The 16,233-nt window shown below is 36.3% G+C and overlaps 1 protein-coding gene across 5 annotated transcripts in view; it reads left to right on the top strand.

Annotated features, from left to right (window-relative positions):
* Positions 1-16,233, top strand: part of tha1 (threonine aldolase 1) — a 47,272-nt gene that overhangs the window by 27,978 nt on the left and 3,061 nt on the right. For 2 of the 5 annotated variants that reach the window (XM_073917543.1, NM_001002176.1), the window contains exons 2-6: positions 953-1,036; positions 1,361-1,449; positions 5,350-5,535; positions 7,853-7,990; positions 13,306-13,498. In XM_073917543.1, the coding sequence (XP_073773644.1) occupies positions 976-1,036; positions 1,361-1,449; positions 5,350-5,535; positions 7,853-7,990; positions 13,306-13,498 (667 nt within the window). In that variant the 5' untranslated portion in view covers positions 953-975. Of the gene's footprint in view, positions 1-952; positions 1,037-1,360; positions 1,450-5,349; positions 5,754-6,202; positions 7,991-13,305; positions 13,499-16,233 lie in introns of those variants that run through there. The other 3 variants (XM_073917544.1, XM_009306814.5, XR_012387529.1) reach the window with 2 other exon arrangements.

Genomic DNA, 16,233 nt, shown 5'->3' on the forward strand with positions numbered 1-16,233 from the left:
ATATCTAGAGTGAGATTTGGACTCACAAAATTAAATAGAACACTATTTAATTTAAATAGTACACTTTTGGTACAGTAAAATGTGAGTTTTGTGAACAAAGAAGAGACAGTTGAACATGTTATGGTACACTGCACGAATGTTTTATCACACTGCATGAATTATGAAGATGAAAGGGGGACTCTTAGTAAGAATTGAGAAGAGATAATAGTTCAATTCAAATTCAATGACATTTTACAAAATTCATTCATTTTCTTTTCGGCCTAGTCCTTTTATTAATCTGGGGTTGCCACAGCGAAATGGACCATCAAGTCGTAATGATCCACACTCCATACCAGTTGGTCACGAAAATGGACAATTTCATTGTTTGTCAACCGCCAACAAAATTAAAAGAAGAAGAAATACAATAATCCTTCTAACAGTCCTGGTAAAGTTTGCAGCAGAGGACAAAGTTACAAAGAAATATACATCATCAACACACGACACAATGAACAAACACAATATAAAAATAGTACAAAACCTAGTCAGTAATTAAAACATTTGTAACAAACATGTTTTAAATTGGCCAAAAGAGGCATTAAGGAAATTCAAACACTTTCTGTTTTTCAAATAAATACTGTTAAAAAATTATAAATATATATATATATATATATATATATATATATATATATATATATATATATATATATATATATATATATATATATATATATATATATATATATATATATACATTTAGTAACTCAGCACTGATAAAAAGTTTAGATTTCATTTTCCACATTTTTTATTTTCACTCAATATAAATATTGTTTTAAAGAATGTGTCCAAACTTTAGTTAGTGTTAATATATCCAATGCAAAATGTTTGTTACATGTTGTTGCAATAGGAAATGTAGACCTGCCTACTTTTATACGCTGCTAAAAATACATTGTATACATATGTTTTCCTCCAACAGAACTACAGAAAATAGCTGCTGAAATGTTTGGCATGAAAGCGGCTTTATATGTGCCCTCAGGAACGATGAGTAACCTGATTGCAGGTGAGACTGCAGGATTCTGCCCAAGGCTATTAATAAAACTTGTTTACAGTTGTCACTTGGTAAAAGCTTGGAGGGAAAATGGACACATATAATGCTATTTTGCAGTGAATGTGGTCTGTGTCACAGCCCGAGAGCCGCCTCTGGCCATTAAAATCTGATATTTGAAAAATGATGTTGATTTGTGCTCAAGCTCACAGAAATAGCTCGCCGTTCATGGAATTTGGTTCTTGTTTGTGACCAGAAGTTGCAGTAATGTATAGCAGAAGCGTTCATGCCAGCACATATGTTGCACTCATATTTGTCCTCCTCTTTTTTCTGTCTCAGTTATGGTCCACTGCAGGGAGAGGGGTGATGAGATGATAGCTGGTGATCTTTCTCATATTCATATTTATGAGCAGGGAGGAAGTGCACAGGTATGGACAAATCTGTCGACTAAGGGGTTTATTTTTAATTTAGGCTAATATGTTTGTCTGTTACTGTATTTATTATCAAAATAATCAAAGATGAATTCATTTGAAATTAATGCACAGCATGATTTATGCAGAACATTTTGTTTTAAAATATTAAAATGCCATTTCCATCAGAGAGTTCAATTAAAAAAGGAAGAATAACTAGAGCTGTGGTGGACATCCTTAGATTAGATTAGATTCAACTTGATTGTCATTACACATAAGTACAAGGCAACAAAATGCAGTTTAAGTCTAACCAGGAGTGCATTAGCAGCAAGTGCAGGTATATAGGTAAGTTATAAAGTGCAGTTATAGAAAATCTATGGGTTATATTTACAAATGGATGTACTATAAACACTATATACAGGTTGTATAACTATAAACAGAGATTTACTATAGATCAGGGGTGTCAAACTCAATTCCTGGAGGGCTGCAGCCCTACACAATTGCTCCAACACACTTAAGCTGCGGTCACACCAGAGTTTGAGCATGCGATATTCTGTCTTACGGCGCTGCGAAAAGGGGCGGGATTAAACAAGCTTATTAGACATTTTAAAAAGCGAGCGATTGCTCCATGTTTTAAATTTCTGTCCAGAGAGGTCATGTTTTAATCCTCGATTGGTCTCACGCAGTCAAGTGATGTGATTTTCACCGCAGAAACCTGCGAAACTTGACGCATGACCCTGCGTTTCCGGTCTGAAGCATTCGTATGCGGATGAATAGAAGTCTATCCGGGATCAGGCCATATCCTGAGCTGCTGCTGCGCTGATGGTCATGGGAAGTGGAGAACATGAGACTGATTCCAGCGACGCTCCAGGGACATACGAGTCTTCGCTGAGGCCATCTTCCAGCCCACCGCGGTGACTGAAGCTCTGCACAAGACTTTTGGCCAGCGGAGAAATTAAATTTTGCCGAACTGAGTCTGGTTCCCTCAAGGTTTTTTTTCTTCACTCCCATCAGGTGAAGTTTTTTTTCCCTCTCCGCTGTCGCCACTGGCTCGCATGGTTCAGGATTGGTAGAGCTACGCATCGATGAATTTGCTCTTCAGTGTTTGAACTCTCAGTAATTATTAAATCACACTGATCTGAGCTAAACTGAACTAAACTGAACTTAATCACTAAAAACTGAACCACACTGTTCCAGTTACTATGACCATTTATGTGAAGCTGCTTTGACACAATCTACATTGTAAAAGCGCTATACAAATAAAGCTGTATTGAATTGAATTGAATTATGGGAGGAAAAGCCCAGTGTGACCACAGCTTTACCTGTAGGTTTCAAACAAGCCTGAAGGGCTCAATTAGTTTGATCAGGTGTGTTTACTTAGGGTTGGAACTAAACTGTGCCGGGGTGCGGCCCTACAGAAATTTAGTTAGACATCCCTGCTATAGATTAATATATGTACAGTTTGCTATTAGTAATCAGACGTATGCAGATAGATATGAACATAGTTACAAATGTGTATGTACAGTGGATATGTACAGTTGTACAATCTTGTATTTGTTCAATTACATGTATTTGGTCTTTGATTCATCTACACCAGGGATGTCCAAACTCGCTCCTGGAGGGCCAGTGTCCTGCATATTTTAGTTCCAACCCCAATTGAACACAACTGAACCAGCTAATCAAGCTCTTTCTAGGTATACTAGAAACTTCCAGGGAGGCATGTTGAAGGAAGTTGGAGCTAAACTATGCAAAACACCGGCCCTCCAGGACCGAGTTTGGACACCCCTGATCTACACTATCATTCAAAATACTCAGAGTCAGAAAGATATTTTTAATGTTTTTTTTTCAAGAGATCTCTAATGTTTGCAATGTAATTGTGAAATATTATAATTTCATAATATATTTATATTATTTATGTAGTTAAAATATTTTATGTATGATTTATTACTCTGATAGTAAAACTGATTTTAGCACTGATTACTTCAGTCTTACTTTTGACCAAATGTAGATTATTGGTTGGTTATTTTGTAAAATATACAAATAAAATTACTTAAGAGATAAGAGAAAGAAGACACACTTAATTCTTTTCTATCGATGAAATGAACATTACTATTTTCTAAAATTGTAACTTGGGCATTGAGAAGTATAAAATAGAACATTTTAAATAAAAATGTCTTTTCAAATAAAGAAATGTTTTATTTGTTGACCTGTGTCAAGTCACGATTAACTTTTAATGTATTAAAGGGGTATTAAAGTTAATATTTTAATGTGTATTATTTTTAGGCTATGGGAGTTTGGCCAACAAATAAGTTTGGGAATTCCAGTATTAGATGAAAAAATATTAATAAACATAAAAAGCCTTCCATGTTTGTTTGAAATATTGATAAACACCACAATAAATGATGATGAACTCCATATATTTCACTCTATATCAACTGTAATGCATATTAATTCATGATACAGAATCATGCAATCAATATCACAGCAAATATAATCTAACTGAGTATTACAAAATGTAATGACCAGTACTTAATTTTGAGAATATATAAACAAAAAAATTATCAGACCACTTAAAAATCTTGGTTTTTATGTATTTAGAGCATTTTTCCCCTCACAGGAATTTATTTTCCTTTGTCATGATTAGATAATCAGATGTTATACCACATATTGATATCTTAATTCTAATGAACATTAAAACATTGGTATTTTGTTGATTAAAAATGAATATAAGCACCTGAAAAAAGGGCAGTATTTTAATAATAATAATAATAATAATAATAATAATTCCTTACATTTATATTGACTTTATTCTAAAATGCGGAAGTGCGCCTGTTTTAGCGATTGTCTTAGAACTTCCGTTTCAGTCGCCTATGGGAGAAATGACAAGGAATAATAAACGGCAAAAAACGGTCAAACTACTTGCTCTACAAACAAATGTTTGCATGACTATACAGACCAAGTAGAATAATATAACAAGCAAATATCAGTTTGCAACATCAAACAGCGAAACGAGCAGTTTTTAATGTCTAAAAATTAATGGAAGTGAATGAGACCGGAAGTCTCGTGCCAAAAAGATTCAAATGGCAGCGCCCGCTCGTCTGCGGAGAATAAGGTCAATAGTGCTTTTTTGGAAACTCAAAGCGCTTTACACAGTGGGGGTGATCTCCTCATCCACCACCAGTGTGCAGCATCCACCTGGATCACGCTACAGCAGCCATATTGCGCCAGACCACAAATCAGCTGATTGGTGGAGAGGAGACGGAGTGATGAAGCCAATTAAGATATGGCCAGTGGGCAAATTTGGCCAGGATGCTGGGTTTAAACCACTACCTTTTTTCAAAGGCCATCCTGGGATTTTTAATGACCAGAGAGTCTGAGCTCAGTTTAATGCTCACTGAGCATTATAGAGTTTTTATTAATATACTGGGGCATTAGGACCCACACAGACTTCAGGATGAACGCCCCCTGCTGGCCTCACTAACACCACTTCCGACAGCGACCTAGCTTTCCCACGTGGATATCAGGTACTGATCGGGCACAGCCCTGCTTAGCTTCAATGGGCGACCATGTGAGATTTGCAGAGAGCTAGCTGTCGGCTTAGCTGCCTGTGCAAAACAAAAATTCTATTTTTTTTTTTTTTTTTCGAATTTGGTGGAAACTTTACAGTTTCCAGAATAAAACAAATGATTATTTCCTCAGACAGAGAAACATTCAAGTGATCTAAGGTCTGAAACCTCCATTTTACAAAAACATTTTCTTTACTTTTATTTCATATTGTCGGCTTTACAGGGTTAAATGAACAAGTTAGATCTGAAAGCAGTGTTTTCAAAAAGTCCAAAAGTGCTCATAGCTGAAGAAACACCCATATGCCACATTATGGGTAGGCTGAAGTAAATGTGCTTTTGTGTTTGCTTATAGCTCGCAGGCGTCCATTCTGCAACACTCCGTACCCTCGGCGATGGCACCTTTGACCTGGACCAGCTGATCTCCAAGATCCGCCATGGTTACCCTGACCCACACTACCCACGCTCACGCCTGGTGTGTGTTGAAAACACACACAATATCCAGGGAGGCCGCGTCCTCCCACTCGCCTTCCTGCAGGAGGTTAGATATTACTTAAACACTAGTTCATTAAATGTGGGAGACAGTCAGAGAATATGTTGAGGCAGTCAGGTACCTTGGGCTAAACTCTGAACAATAAGACACAATCCCTCCACTTAAACTGCCTAGTGATGTTCATTTACTAAGTGAGCGATTAAACATACTTCAGTTTGGGTTGCAACATGAACAGGTTTTGTGCATTTCTGCACTCCTGCTTTAAAGTGTCACGAAACACCAAAACACATTTTTTGAGCTGTTGACAGTCGTATATGTGTCCCACACTGCTAAAAACACTATTAGGACACCTATATTTCACTAAAAAGTGTAAATTGGTTGTTTTTGCGTTATTTCAAGCAAATTTGTACTTCCTGTTTGAAACAAATTTTTGAAGCTGCGTCACGGTCATGACATAATAGCGTGTATTCCAGCGTGCAGACTGGGCGTCTGTGCCTGAGTGAGTCCTATTACGTCTTACAGTGTAATACATTAATGCATGAGTAAGGCTTGGTTCAAACCAATCAGCGCGCTCTATTGTGGAACTTCATTAATATTCATTAGTGTCACCGTGTTTACGCCACAAAGACACCACGTTGTGTTGGCAAAACAAGCGTGAAGTGTTGCTTTTATAGTTTGCTGCCGTTAAGTTTCGTTTTCATTTTCTCTCTGTGAGAGCTCTGAACACAATCTCATGGCAGATCAGAACAAATTATTTGTACATTTTTCACATAATCTGTTTACTCATGCATACATTATAACATAGATACTAGTACTTAACCATCACCTAAAGGTACTTATTTATTAGCCACTGTTATACTTTGTAGATAATAACAATTACCTTGAACCTACTTGCACCAGACATTTTCTTACAATCACTCCATATCTATTGAAAAACATGCATTTCTGAGTGTGCCTCACATGGGTGAGTGGGCTTTACAAACCACCTGTAGGAACACTCTTCTAGAATAGAAAAAATCTCTGAATCACAGTCCCTCCCCTGCCGTCTAGAGCCACGCCTCCTGAAACACGAGCATCCCAAAAGAACCCTCTCTCATGTGTTAAAAGTGACTAGTGCTTGTCCGGCGGCGTGCAAGCCAAACTGACATTCTATTTTAGAGCAAATATTTAAAGTTGCATGGTAAACAATATAGGGAGAGACTAGGCGGAATAGCAGTTTTTACTTGCGTTTTGTTGTTAAAATAATTAAAAACTACATCATCTATGCTGTAAAAGGTCCCTTATGAAACTAAAAATAGTTTTATCAATCTTTCATCGAAAGATTTTAGTAGCTGAACAACACTTCTGTGAAGATTTAACCCATTTGTAACAACATCTAACGTTACATCATTTTTTTGAGTGAAGGTAAATCGCATCATAATGAACAACCTCGAGACATGGGCAATTTATAATTGAAGCAAACTGTTTGGAAGCATTAAAAGTGTCCAATAAGATGTCTGAAATCTTTACATGTAATGACCCAGAGACTATTTAAATGCATGTCACTGATAAGAAGAAGATGGATGTTTAATGTATGATGACCGAAATGGCTTTAAACACCCAGCAGGCACAAGACGTCAACATGACATCAGATTGACGTTGCACCCCAGCGTTGTGGGACGTTGCATTTTGTTTAGAAAAGAAAATCGGGTTGACATCAGAACCTAACGTCAATGTCCAACGTCCAACCTAAAATCAACCTAAAATCAACCAAATATCAACGTCTAAAAAAGTGAAAACGCGTTTACATTTTACCGGAACAGGAACTACATATTTGGTGATGTACCGTATCGACGTCAATGCAATTAAACAAAAGATCCGAACCCAATTTGATTCATTTATTCGACTCTGAGTTGATTATTTCACTAACGAATCAATAGTTTTAAATGAGGTGCTTTTTTAGATTTTAAACCTCAGCTGGATGTTTCCATTAACTTAGAGCTGTGTTACACACTGCATGGAAGCTCACTTTCAAAAATACATAATAGGGGCTCTGTCATGTACAGTACACAATAATTAAGACCACCTTGTATAATAAAATAATAACAGTAGCATGGAATAGGTACTGACATGTTGTATAGATTAAATATTAAAACAGATTGCCATAGGTATGTTTCTTGTCTATGACACTGTATAATTGCTTAATCTGATACATTGAGGAAAAAATACATTATAGTCTAAACCTCTGACAAACTTTTATTTTACCAAAACAGAAAATATTCATGCTCCCTTCGTGTTAATTTAATTTTAAAAGTGGTATAAGATGTAAAAAGTTTTGGACATACATGAACTAATATCTATAACTGTTGTTTTTTGTTGCTGAAAGCTTCGCTCTGTGGCTGATCAGTTTGGTCTGGCGGTGCATATGGATGGAGCGAGGGTGATGAACGCAGCTGTAGCTCTGGGTGTTCAGCCCTCTGCTATACTACAGCACTGTCATTCTGTCAGTGTGTGTCTGTCTAAGGTAAGCTCTTGTATTCTTGGAAAATGAAATGGAAAATATATTTTGATTTGTTTACCTTAGTGTCAAGTCTCCATCTGAGATCTGTGAACATGCAAATGTGTTGTTGAAGTACACATGAAATCAAAACTAACCCTATTGATATTGTTAGCTCACATTGCTAGTTTTGTAATGAACAATTAATCTGTACCTGTCATTAAAAAAATTTCCTTGTAATCTGAAAATGCACTTCCTGTTTGTTTTCAGTTAAATTCAGTTCAGATCACGTCTGTCTGAGGTATTGGGCGTAGGCTAATATACTTAACCACACCCCTCCAACTGTCAGTTTGACAACAACCAGAAATGGTGAGGAGAAGGTGTCTGTTAGAATAGTCAAACAATTTTCCCAATCTTTCTGAATGAATTGCCTACTGTACTGCCTCCAATCAGCTCCCAGTAGAAAAAAACATGCCACGCTCACTGTTTTCTCATGTAATATTTCGTTTCTCTAGGAACTGTGTCACAAAATGGGGAAAAAACAGTCCTAGCTTCCAGTTCATGTGTTTTTTTAATCGGCAAATTAACTGAAAAGGTTAGGGGTATTAAAGAAAGTATTTGTATGTGTTATTTTTAGGTTTCAGGGATGAAACTGTACTTGCTCTCTAAAGAGTTCACTTTATTATATTGTATTTTATTTTTTCTGTTACAGTATTGCTATTTTTAGATATTTACCAATGAATAGACCACTTTTCTAGGAGAATATGACTGAGGCCTTGTATCCACCTGGTAAGAACACCACTTGTGGTCAGAAATCATTTAGAAACTTCTGTTATATCATCCTTGACTGCATCACTATCACAGGAGCGCTCAGTGTGACACTAGAGCATGACTAATTGAACACCGGCTTATGAGTGAGCAGAGGAGCAGGCGATTAAAAAGGATGTGGATGGCAACGGGTTTGCTCACAATTTTTCCTGTTGGGATAATAGTGAAATATGAATACTAGGACTGAACTGTATATCGTTTGAGCATCGATATCACAATGTGAATATCCGCAATAGTCACATCACAGGATTAGAATGTGTTTTTTACGATCAAAAGATAAAGATATTATTAAATATTATTTTTATATTAGGCGACGCAGTGGCGCAGTGTGTAGCACGTTCGCCTCAAAGCAAGAAGGTCGCTGGTTCGATCCTTGGCTCAGCTGGCGTTTCTGTGTGGAGTTTGCATGTTCTCCCTGCATTCGCGTGGGTTTCCTCCGGGTACTCCGGTTTCCCCCACAGTCCAAAGACATGCGGTACAGGTGAATTGGGTAGGCTAAATTGTCCGTAGTGTATGAGTGTGTGTGTGTGTGTGTGTGTATGTGTGGATGTTTCCCAGAGATGGGTTGTGGCTGGAAGGGCATCCGCTGCGTAAAAACTTGCTGGATAAGTTGGCAGTTCATTCTGCTGTGGCTACCCCAGATTAATAAAGGGACTAAGCTGACAAGAAAATTAATGTATGAATGAATTTTTATATTACTGAATAAAATTATTATTTACTTCTCCAGAATTCTTCTTCTTATTATTATTATTATTATTATTATTATTATCTTATTATCTTATTACTATCTTATTATTTTTACTTCTCCAGAAGAAAAAATATTATCAGACATACTGTGAAAATTTCCTTGCTCTGGTAAAAATTATTTGGGAAATATTTAGAAAAAGAAAAAAATCAAAGGGGGGCTAATAATTCTGACTTTCAATTGCATATACACACATAAATAAAAGAGAAATTGTCGCTAAAACACATCGCTAAAAGAGGCTTCTTTCAAAAGCTTAAAAACTCTTGCAATTTTCTTTATCCACTTGTCTTAAATAATTTACAGAAATGGCTAGTCTATATTTCAGCACAATGTAGCTAGAATGTTTTACTGTTGCTGCCGGTGGACCAATAAAATCTTTATGTGAGAAGGAGAAGAACATTTGTAAAATGAATCTGCATAGCAAATGCAGCCACAAATTTAAACGGAGCTATAAGATTATTTTCCTAATAGAAAAAAGTATATACTGTTAGAAACCAATAGCAGTTTTCAGGCTATGGCTATATTGTCGAGTTATTTCAGTAATTTTGAACAAAACATCTCCAGGCAGTGATAGACCATCTGTGGAGTTATTTCACCAAAAACCAAGAGAAATCAGTAAGTGAGAGGCACTGAAAATGACCTTGTTAAAGCCAGTGCTTTATAACCTGCGCCCTGAAGGCATCTCACACCTCCAACAACCGAGGCTTATTTTTTATTCTCTTCATCAAAGTGTGATGGTACTTTCCTCTGATAATCATGTGGTATCATCGAGGATTTAAAATGTCCTTCCTCATTACTCCTCACAGATCGCGTGTATGTTAAAATCTGAGCTGCGAAGTCGATTTGAAGAGACCCTGAAGTAAAACTAATCACTCTCGACTCTCAAACAAATCCTTTGAGTAGATGTCAACAAGCGTATTTGCATTTTAATTACAGAACATGTTTGCATGTATCAGGAAACGGCTACTCTCTTGTACTGAATTTTCCCTCCTGCTGTAAAGACATTAAATGTAATTGAGGCTTCAGAGACAAAGATCAGAAATATGAAAGTCAATTGTTTCTGTCTGCCCTGACTACCTAAGCAGAAAGCAAACATCTGCATTCCAGGTGCCAGTTAAATATAACAGCTGTTAGATTATACCATCGCGATGCATTTATACTTGAGTGATTATAATAGGGAGATTACTTTTAAAGCTGTCATTTATTTTGTGTAGTTTAAATCACTTTTATTTATACTTGCTTGTATGAATGAAGGAATCTTGTGTTCACATAGAACGTGTTTATTTTCCATTGAGTAGGTGAAATAGAAGCCAATATAACTAGCCATATATTACTTTATATCATACTATCAATATTTCATAGTAACTTAATTATCAACAGCCCTAAAATAACATTGTAAAAGCTACTACTATCAAATGTTTTTATATATATATATATATATATATATATATATATATATATATATATATATATATATATATGTGTGTGTGTGTGTGTGTGTGTGTGTGTGTGTGTGTGTGTGTGTGTGTGTGTGTGTGTATGTACACACAAACACACACACACAGTTGAAGTCAGAATTATTCGCCCCCCTTAGATTTTTTTTCTGTTTTTTAAATATTTCCCAAATTATGTTTATACAGAATAAAATATAAATAAAAGAATTAATAAATTAAAAGCAGTTTTTCATTTTTAAACACCATTTTAAGAACAAAATTATTAGCCCCTTAAGGCTATTTTTTTTCCAATAGTCTACAGAACAATAACTTGCCTAATTACCCTAACCTGCCTAGTTTATATATATATATATATATATATATATATATATATATATATATATATATATATATATATATTTTTTTTTTTTTTTTTTTTTTTTTTTTACAGATGAATACATTTTCATTTATAAACAAAATACAAATGTTTTATATGTGAAATAATAATGGAGTAATAATATTAATAATGTTAAATAATTAAAGACATTGATATAACTAAAATCAGATATTAATAAAAATAGTTTTTGGGCAACTTAAAAAGTGAAATCAACCTATCCTATTCTATAAAAATATGTATTAAGTGACAAGCACATAGAAATATCTAAAATGTTAAAGCTTTTGCTTTGCAAACACTTCACTCCAGTATTGTTGTTGATAAATTAATAAAAACAGGTTTCATTAACTGAAACAACATATACATATTATATAACAGTAAACTAAAGTAGTTCAAGTTCAAGTACTAAAACTGCTAAAACTAAAACCCTACAATAAACAGCCGATTTCACCTTACTTCCCTTAATTTAGCTTTTGACATACCCCCCCATCCACCCCATCTCCCCCTTTTCCTCTTATACAGGGGGTGCTCTCAAAAACTACCTGATTCATCGAGATTTATCGTCTCTCAAAAGATTATTAATTTGCTAATGAATGTTATTTAAAATTAGGTGTACAAGCATAAAAAATTAATCACATAACATAAACTTTAACATAATCTAACGTAAAATTTTAAACAGGCAGGTAAAGTCACTAAAAAAACAATTTGCATTTGCATCCTAAATGAGTGCTTTTTAATAAATATATTAAATAGGGTAAAAAAAAAATACTTTAAACTTTAGTTGAGCGAAAATGCCTAAAATATCTTTAAAAGTCACACTTCTAATTTCCCATTTGGTGTTGTGCTAATGTTTTTTTTTATTTTTTTGCCTGATTTTTTGCGCCATTATTTCATTGCTCTGGATTGTTAGGCTGCTGTCATTTTTATAAAAGTGTAAATTCATTAATTTAAAACGTTGCCTTCTAACGGGTTGAGTTAGACTTAAACCAAGAATTTTCTTGCGATAGATACTCCACAGCGATTGACATTTTGATAACTCGGTGTGTAGGCTATTTGATTTGGTCGGATGTTGTTTCAGTTATGATAAAGACACAAGACATGTCACCCGTATCCTTTTGAATGGGGAAAAGTGTAACGGCCAACATGGCGAATAAACTCTGCCTTCTAGTACAGGAGCCAATCATCGATTGCTATATAGTGAATGAAGCCCCGCCTTCTAGAAGAGGAGCCAATCATCGATCACGATTGCGCAGACACATGGCCCAGACAGAGTCCATTCTGCATGATTCTACCTATCCTGGCTTCTCTAAATGCACATAAATAACTGATACTGTTTGGATTTTACTCTTTGTTTTGTTGAATTTTACTGGACTATTCTTGCGGTAGCTGAAATAGAAACTGTGCTGGTAAATAAGGGACTTTTTCCTGGCAAAAACAGGACATCTTGTCACTTACCGGGGTCTAAACAGGGCTATTCAAAACTGAGCTAAAGCAGCTCCGAGCCATAGTTTAGCGGCATCACTGGTTTTGAACAGCAGCAAGCTGAAAGGAATACTCCATGTGAAAGAATAACACAAAGAGACGTTTCCCACGTCATAGCGCAAATAATTTCATCAGGCAATCAAGGGCCCCCTCCTTCCGTGGGCCCTGAGACTTGAGTCCTGGGCTCAATTATCTCCAAGCTCAGGGTTCTCTCCCACATGCCAGACCTACAATTAGTATCAGCAATCTAAGTGTGAACTCTTGAAATATAAAATAAACAAAATAATTATATCTGAATTATATCTGTATATATAAGCTGTAATTAATATTATATATGTGTACTGGGCTTTTTTTTTTTTTTTTTTTTTTTTTTGCTTCACCCAATCAATTAAATTTTATGCCCAGAGCTGGAAATCTCAAACAATGCAGAGACTTATTTGCTGTGTCTGCACTTTGGCAGGGACTCGGGGCACCTGTGGGCTCCATGCTAGGAGGGTCAAAAGATTTCATACAGAGAGCGGTGCGTGTCCGCAAGGTGCTTGGCGGTGGAATGCGCCAGTTGGGTATCTTGGCAGCAGCTGGTAAGATCGCCCTGTCAGATATGATTGGAAGACTGGAGGAGGACCACAGGAACGCCAGACACTTTGCTCAAGGTGACAAAACCACAGAAGCTTTCTCTGAAATCTCAGCACGACACTGAATATAATGCATCTCTATATTAGTCTGTGCTGCAACAGCTTTCCTGAGGTATTCTTAGACCACATTGATTATAAAAGAAGAAAAAGAAGCAGAGTTGATGTCAAAAATGTTCGCAGAATAACTTAGTTAACACAACCACTTTGTTAGTCATCTAATTATACTCGTTTTCAATGGAAAATAATGCTTGATAAATCAAAAGCTGAAAGCATAAAAGACAACTCAGTCAAAACTGAAGCGGTTCAGATCAGTCTAATTCAATGAAGTAGTCCAGTCAAATATAAAATTCATCAATTTGCCTGTCTTATTCTTAGAAACCTATTTAAAGTACTTTATTCTAGCGGAAACAAAAGGTGAATTTTTCTGCTCTTTAAAAAATATTCCAGATGAGAGCTGTCAAGCCCTGAAGAGCAAAAAAAGATCATTTTAATGATTCTGTTGACAAATGGGACTGATCCGGTCATTGAGTTCAGCTCAGCGAATGGGAAAGTTACCTGAATGGAAATTATATAAGCGAATAATGACTTAAATGATGTTCTTCACAAAGCGATTGTGTGGCTCCAGAACACTTGGAATATAGTACGAGTGTAACAATACACAGATATAAATTGATACTATTAGATAAGATACAATTTATTGAGGCAACACAAAAATATAATTGTTACTTTTCCCCCTTCTGTTCTGGCAATGGTTTTTGGTGCTGGTCAGAGTGTTTCAAAAACTGCTGATCTACTGGGATTTTCAAAAACAATCATCTTCTACCAATTCTTGAGGATGGTTTGAAAAAATAGAGGGAAAATATCTGTTGAGCAGCAGCTCTGTTGCCAAAACAAGGACAATGACAAGATTAGTACCTTTTCTTTTTTTCAAATTACCCCTGAATACAACTGAGGTTTGATGGAGAGCAGCTCTAAACAGACAAACACCAAACCTTGAAGCAGATGAGCTACAAAAGCAGAAGAAGAACACACCGGTACCACAACAGAGTCTTCAATTCAGACTCAGACAAAAATTGCACACTAGCATTTCCAGTAAAGCTCTATATTGAGCCCAGATACATTCTGTTTCCACTGATCATTCTTAAGATGTTTCAGCAGTTTAATTGGAGTTCACTTGTGGTAAATGCAGTTGATTGGACATGATTTTAAAAGGCAAACAGCTGTCTATGTAAGGTCCCAGGGTTGACACTGCATGTCAAAGCACAAACCAATCAGAAAGACAAAGGAATTTTCTGTAGACCTCTGAGACAGGATTGTCTCGAGGCACAAGGCTGGGGAAGGTTACAGAAAAATTTCTGCTGTTCTGAAAGTTCCAATGAGCACAGTGGCCTCCATCATCCGTAAGTGGAAGATGTTTGGAACCACCAGGACTGATCAGGGGAGATAGGCCTTAGTCAGGGAGATGATCAATAACCCAGTGGTTGCTCTGTCTAAACTCTAGCATTCTTTTGTGGAGAGAGAAGAACCTTACAGAAGAACAACCATCTGTGCAGCAATGCACCAATCAGGCCTGTATGGCAGAGTGGGCAGACGGAAGCCACTCCCTGCCTGGAATTTGCCAAAAGGCATCTGAAGGACTCTCAGACCATAAGAAACTAAATTCTCTGGTCTGATGAGACCAAAATTGAACTCTTTGGAGTGAATGCCAGGGTTTAAAGAAAACCAGGCAGCGCTCATCATCAGGCTAATAATATCCCTACAGTAAAGCATGGTGGTGGCAACATCATGTTGTGGAGATGTTTTTTTTTTCAGCAGCAAGAACTGGAAGACTAGTCAGGATAGAGGGGAAAAATGAATGCAGCAATGTACAGAGACATCCTGAATGAAAACCTGCTTCAGAGTGCTCTTGACCTCAGACTGGGGCGACGTTTCATCTTCCAGCAGGACATGAACAAAGCAAACCGCCAAAATATCAATGGAGTGGCTTCACAACAACTCTGTGAATGTCCTTGAGTGGCCCAGCCAGAGCCCTGACCTAAATCCTATTGAACATGTCTGGAGAGATCTGAAAATGGCTGGACACTGTCGCCTCCTATCAAACCTGATAGAGCTTGAGAGGTACTGCTAAGAGGAATGGGCAAAAATTTCCAAAGAAAGGTGTGCAAAGCTTGTGGCATCATATTCAAAAAGACTTGAGGCTGTAATTGCTGCCAAAGGTGCATCAACAAAGTATTGAGCAAAGGCTGTAAATACTGATGTACGTGTGATTTTTCAGCTTTTTTATTTTGTAACAAATTTGCAACAATTTCCAAAAAAACTTTTTCACATTGTCATTATGGGGTATTGTGTGTAGAATTTTGAGGAAATCAATGAATTTAATGCATTTTGAAATAAAGCTGTAACATAAAAAAATATGGAAAAAGTGAAGCGCTATGAATACTTTCCGGATGCACTGTATACATTTAAAACCTAATAACAAAAGTTCCTAACACTTAAAGATCTCCGGGATTCAACAATATATAAGGGTGGTGTAAACATTTTCTCATACACATTGGGCCCTTAACATTGTTTACAAACATCTCTTTATGACCACAGTGGGTATTTGTCATGGCTACAACCCAGCAAAATAATTATATCGCAAAGCTTAAACTGAATTCTTGAACATGACAGTGTATTCTCTGCACTCAAATTGGCCTCAATAGTCGCCAAATCTCAATCCATTAGAGCACTTTATAGATCTGGTGTAATGGGTG

The sequence above is a fragment of the Danio rerio genome, chromosome 12, assembly GCF_049306965.1.
Source record: "Danio rerio strain Tuebingen ecotype United States chromosome 12, GRCz12tu, whole genome shotgun sequence".
Taxonomy (NCBI): Eukaryota; Metazoa; Chordata; class Actinopteri; order Cypriniformes; family Danionidae; genus Danio; species Danio rerio.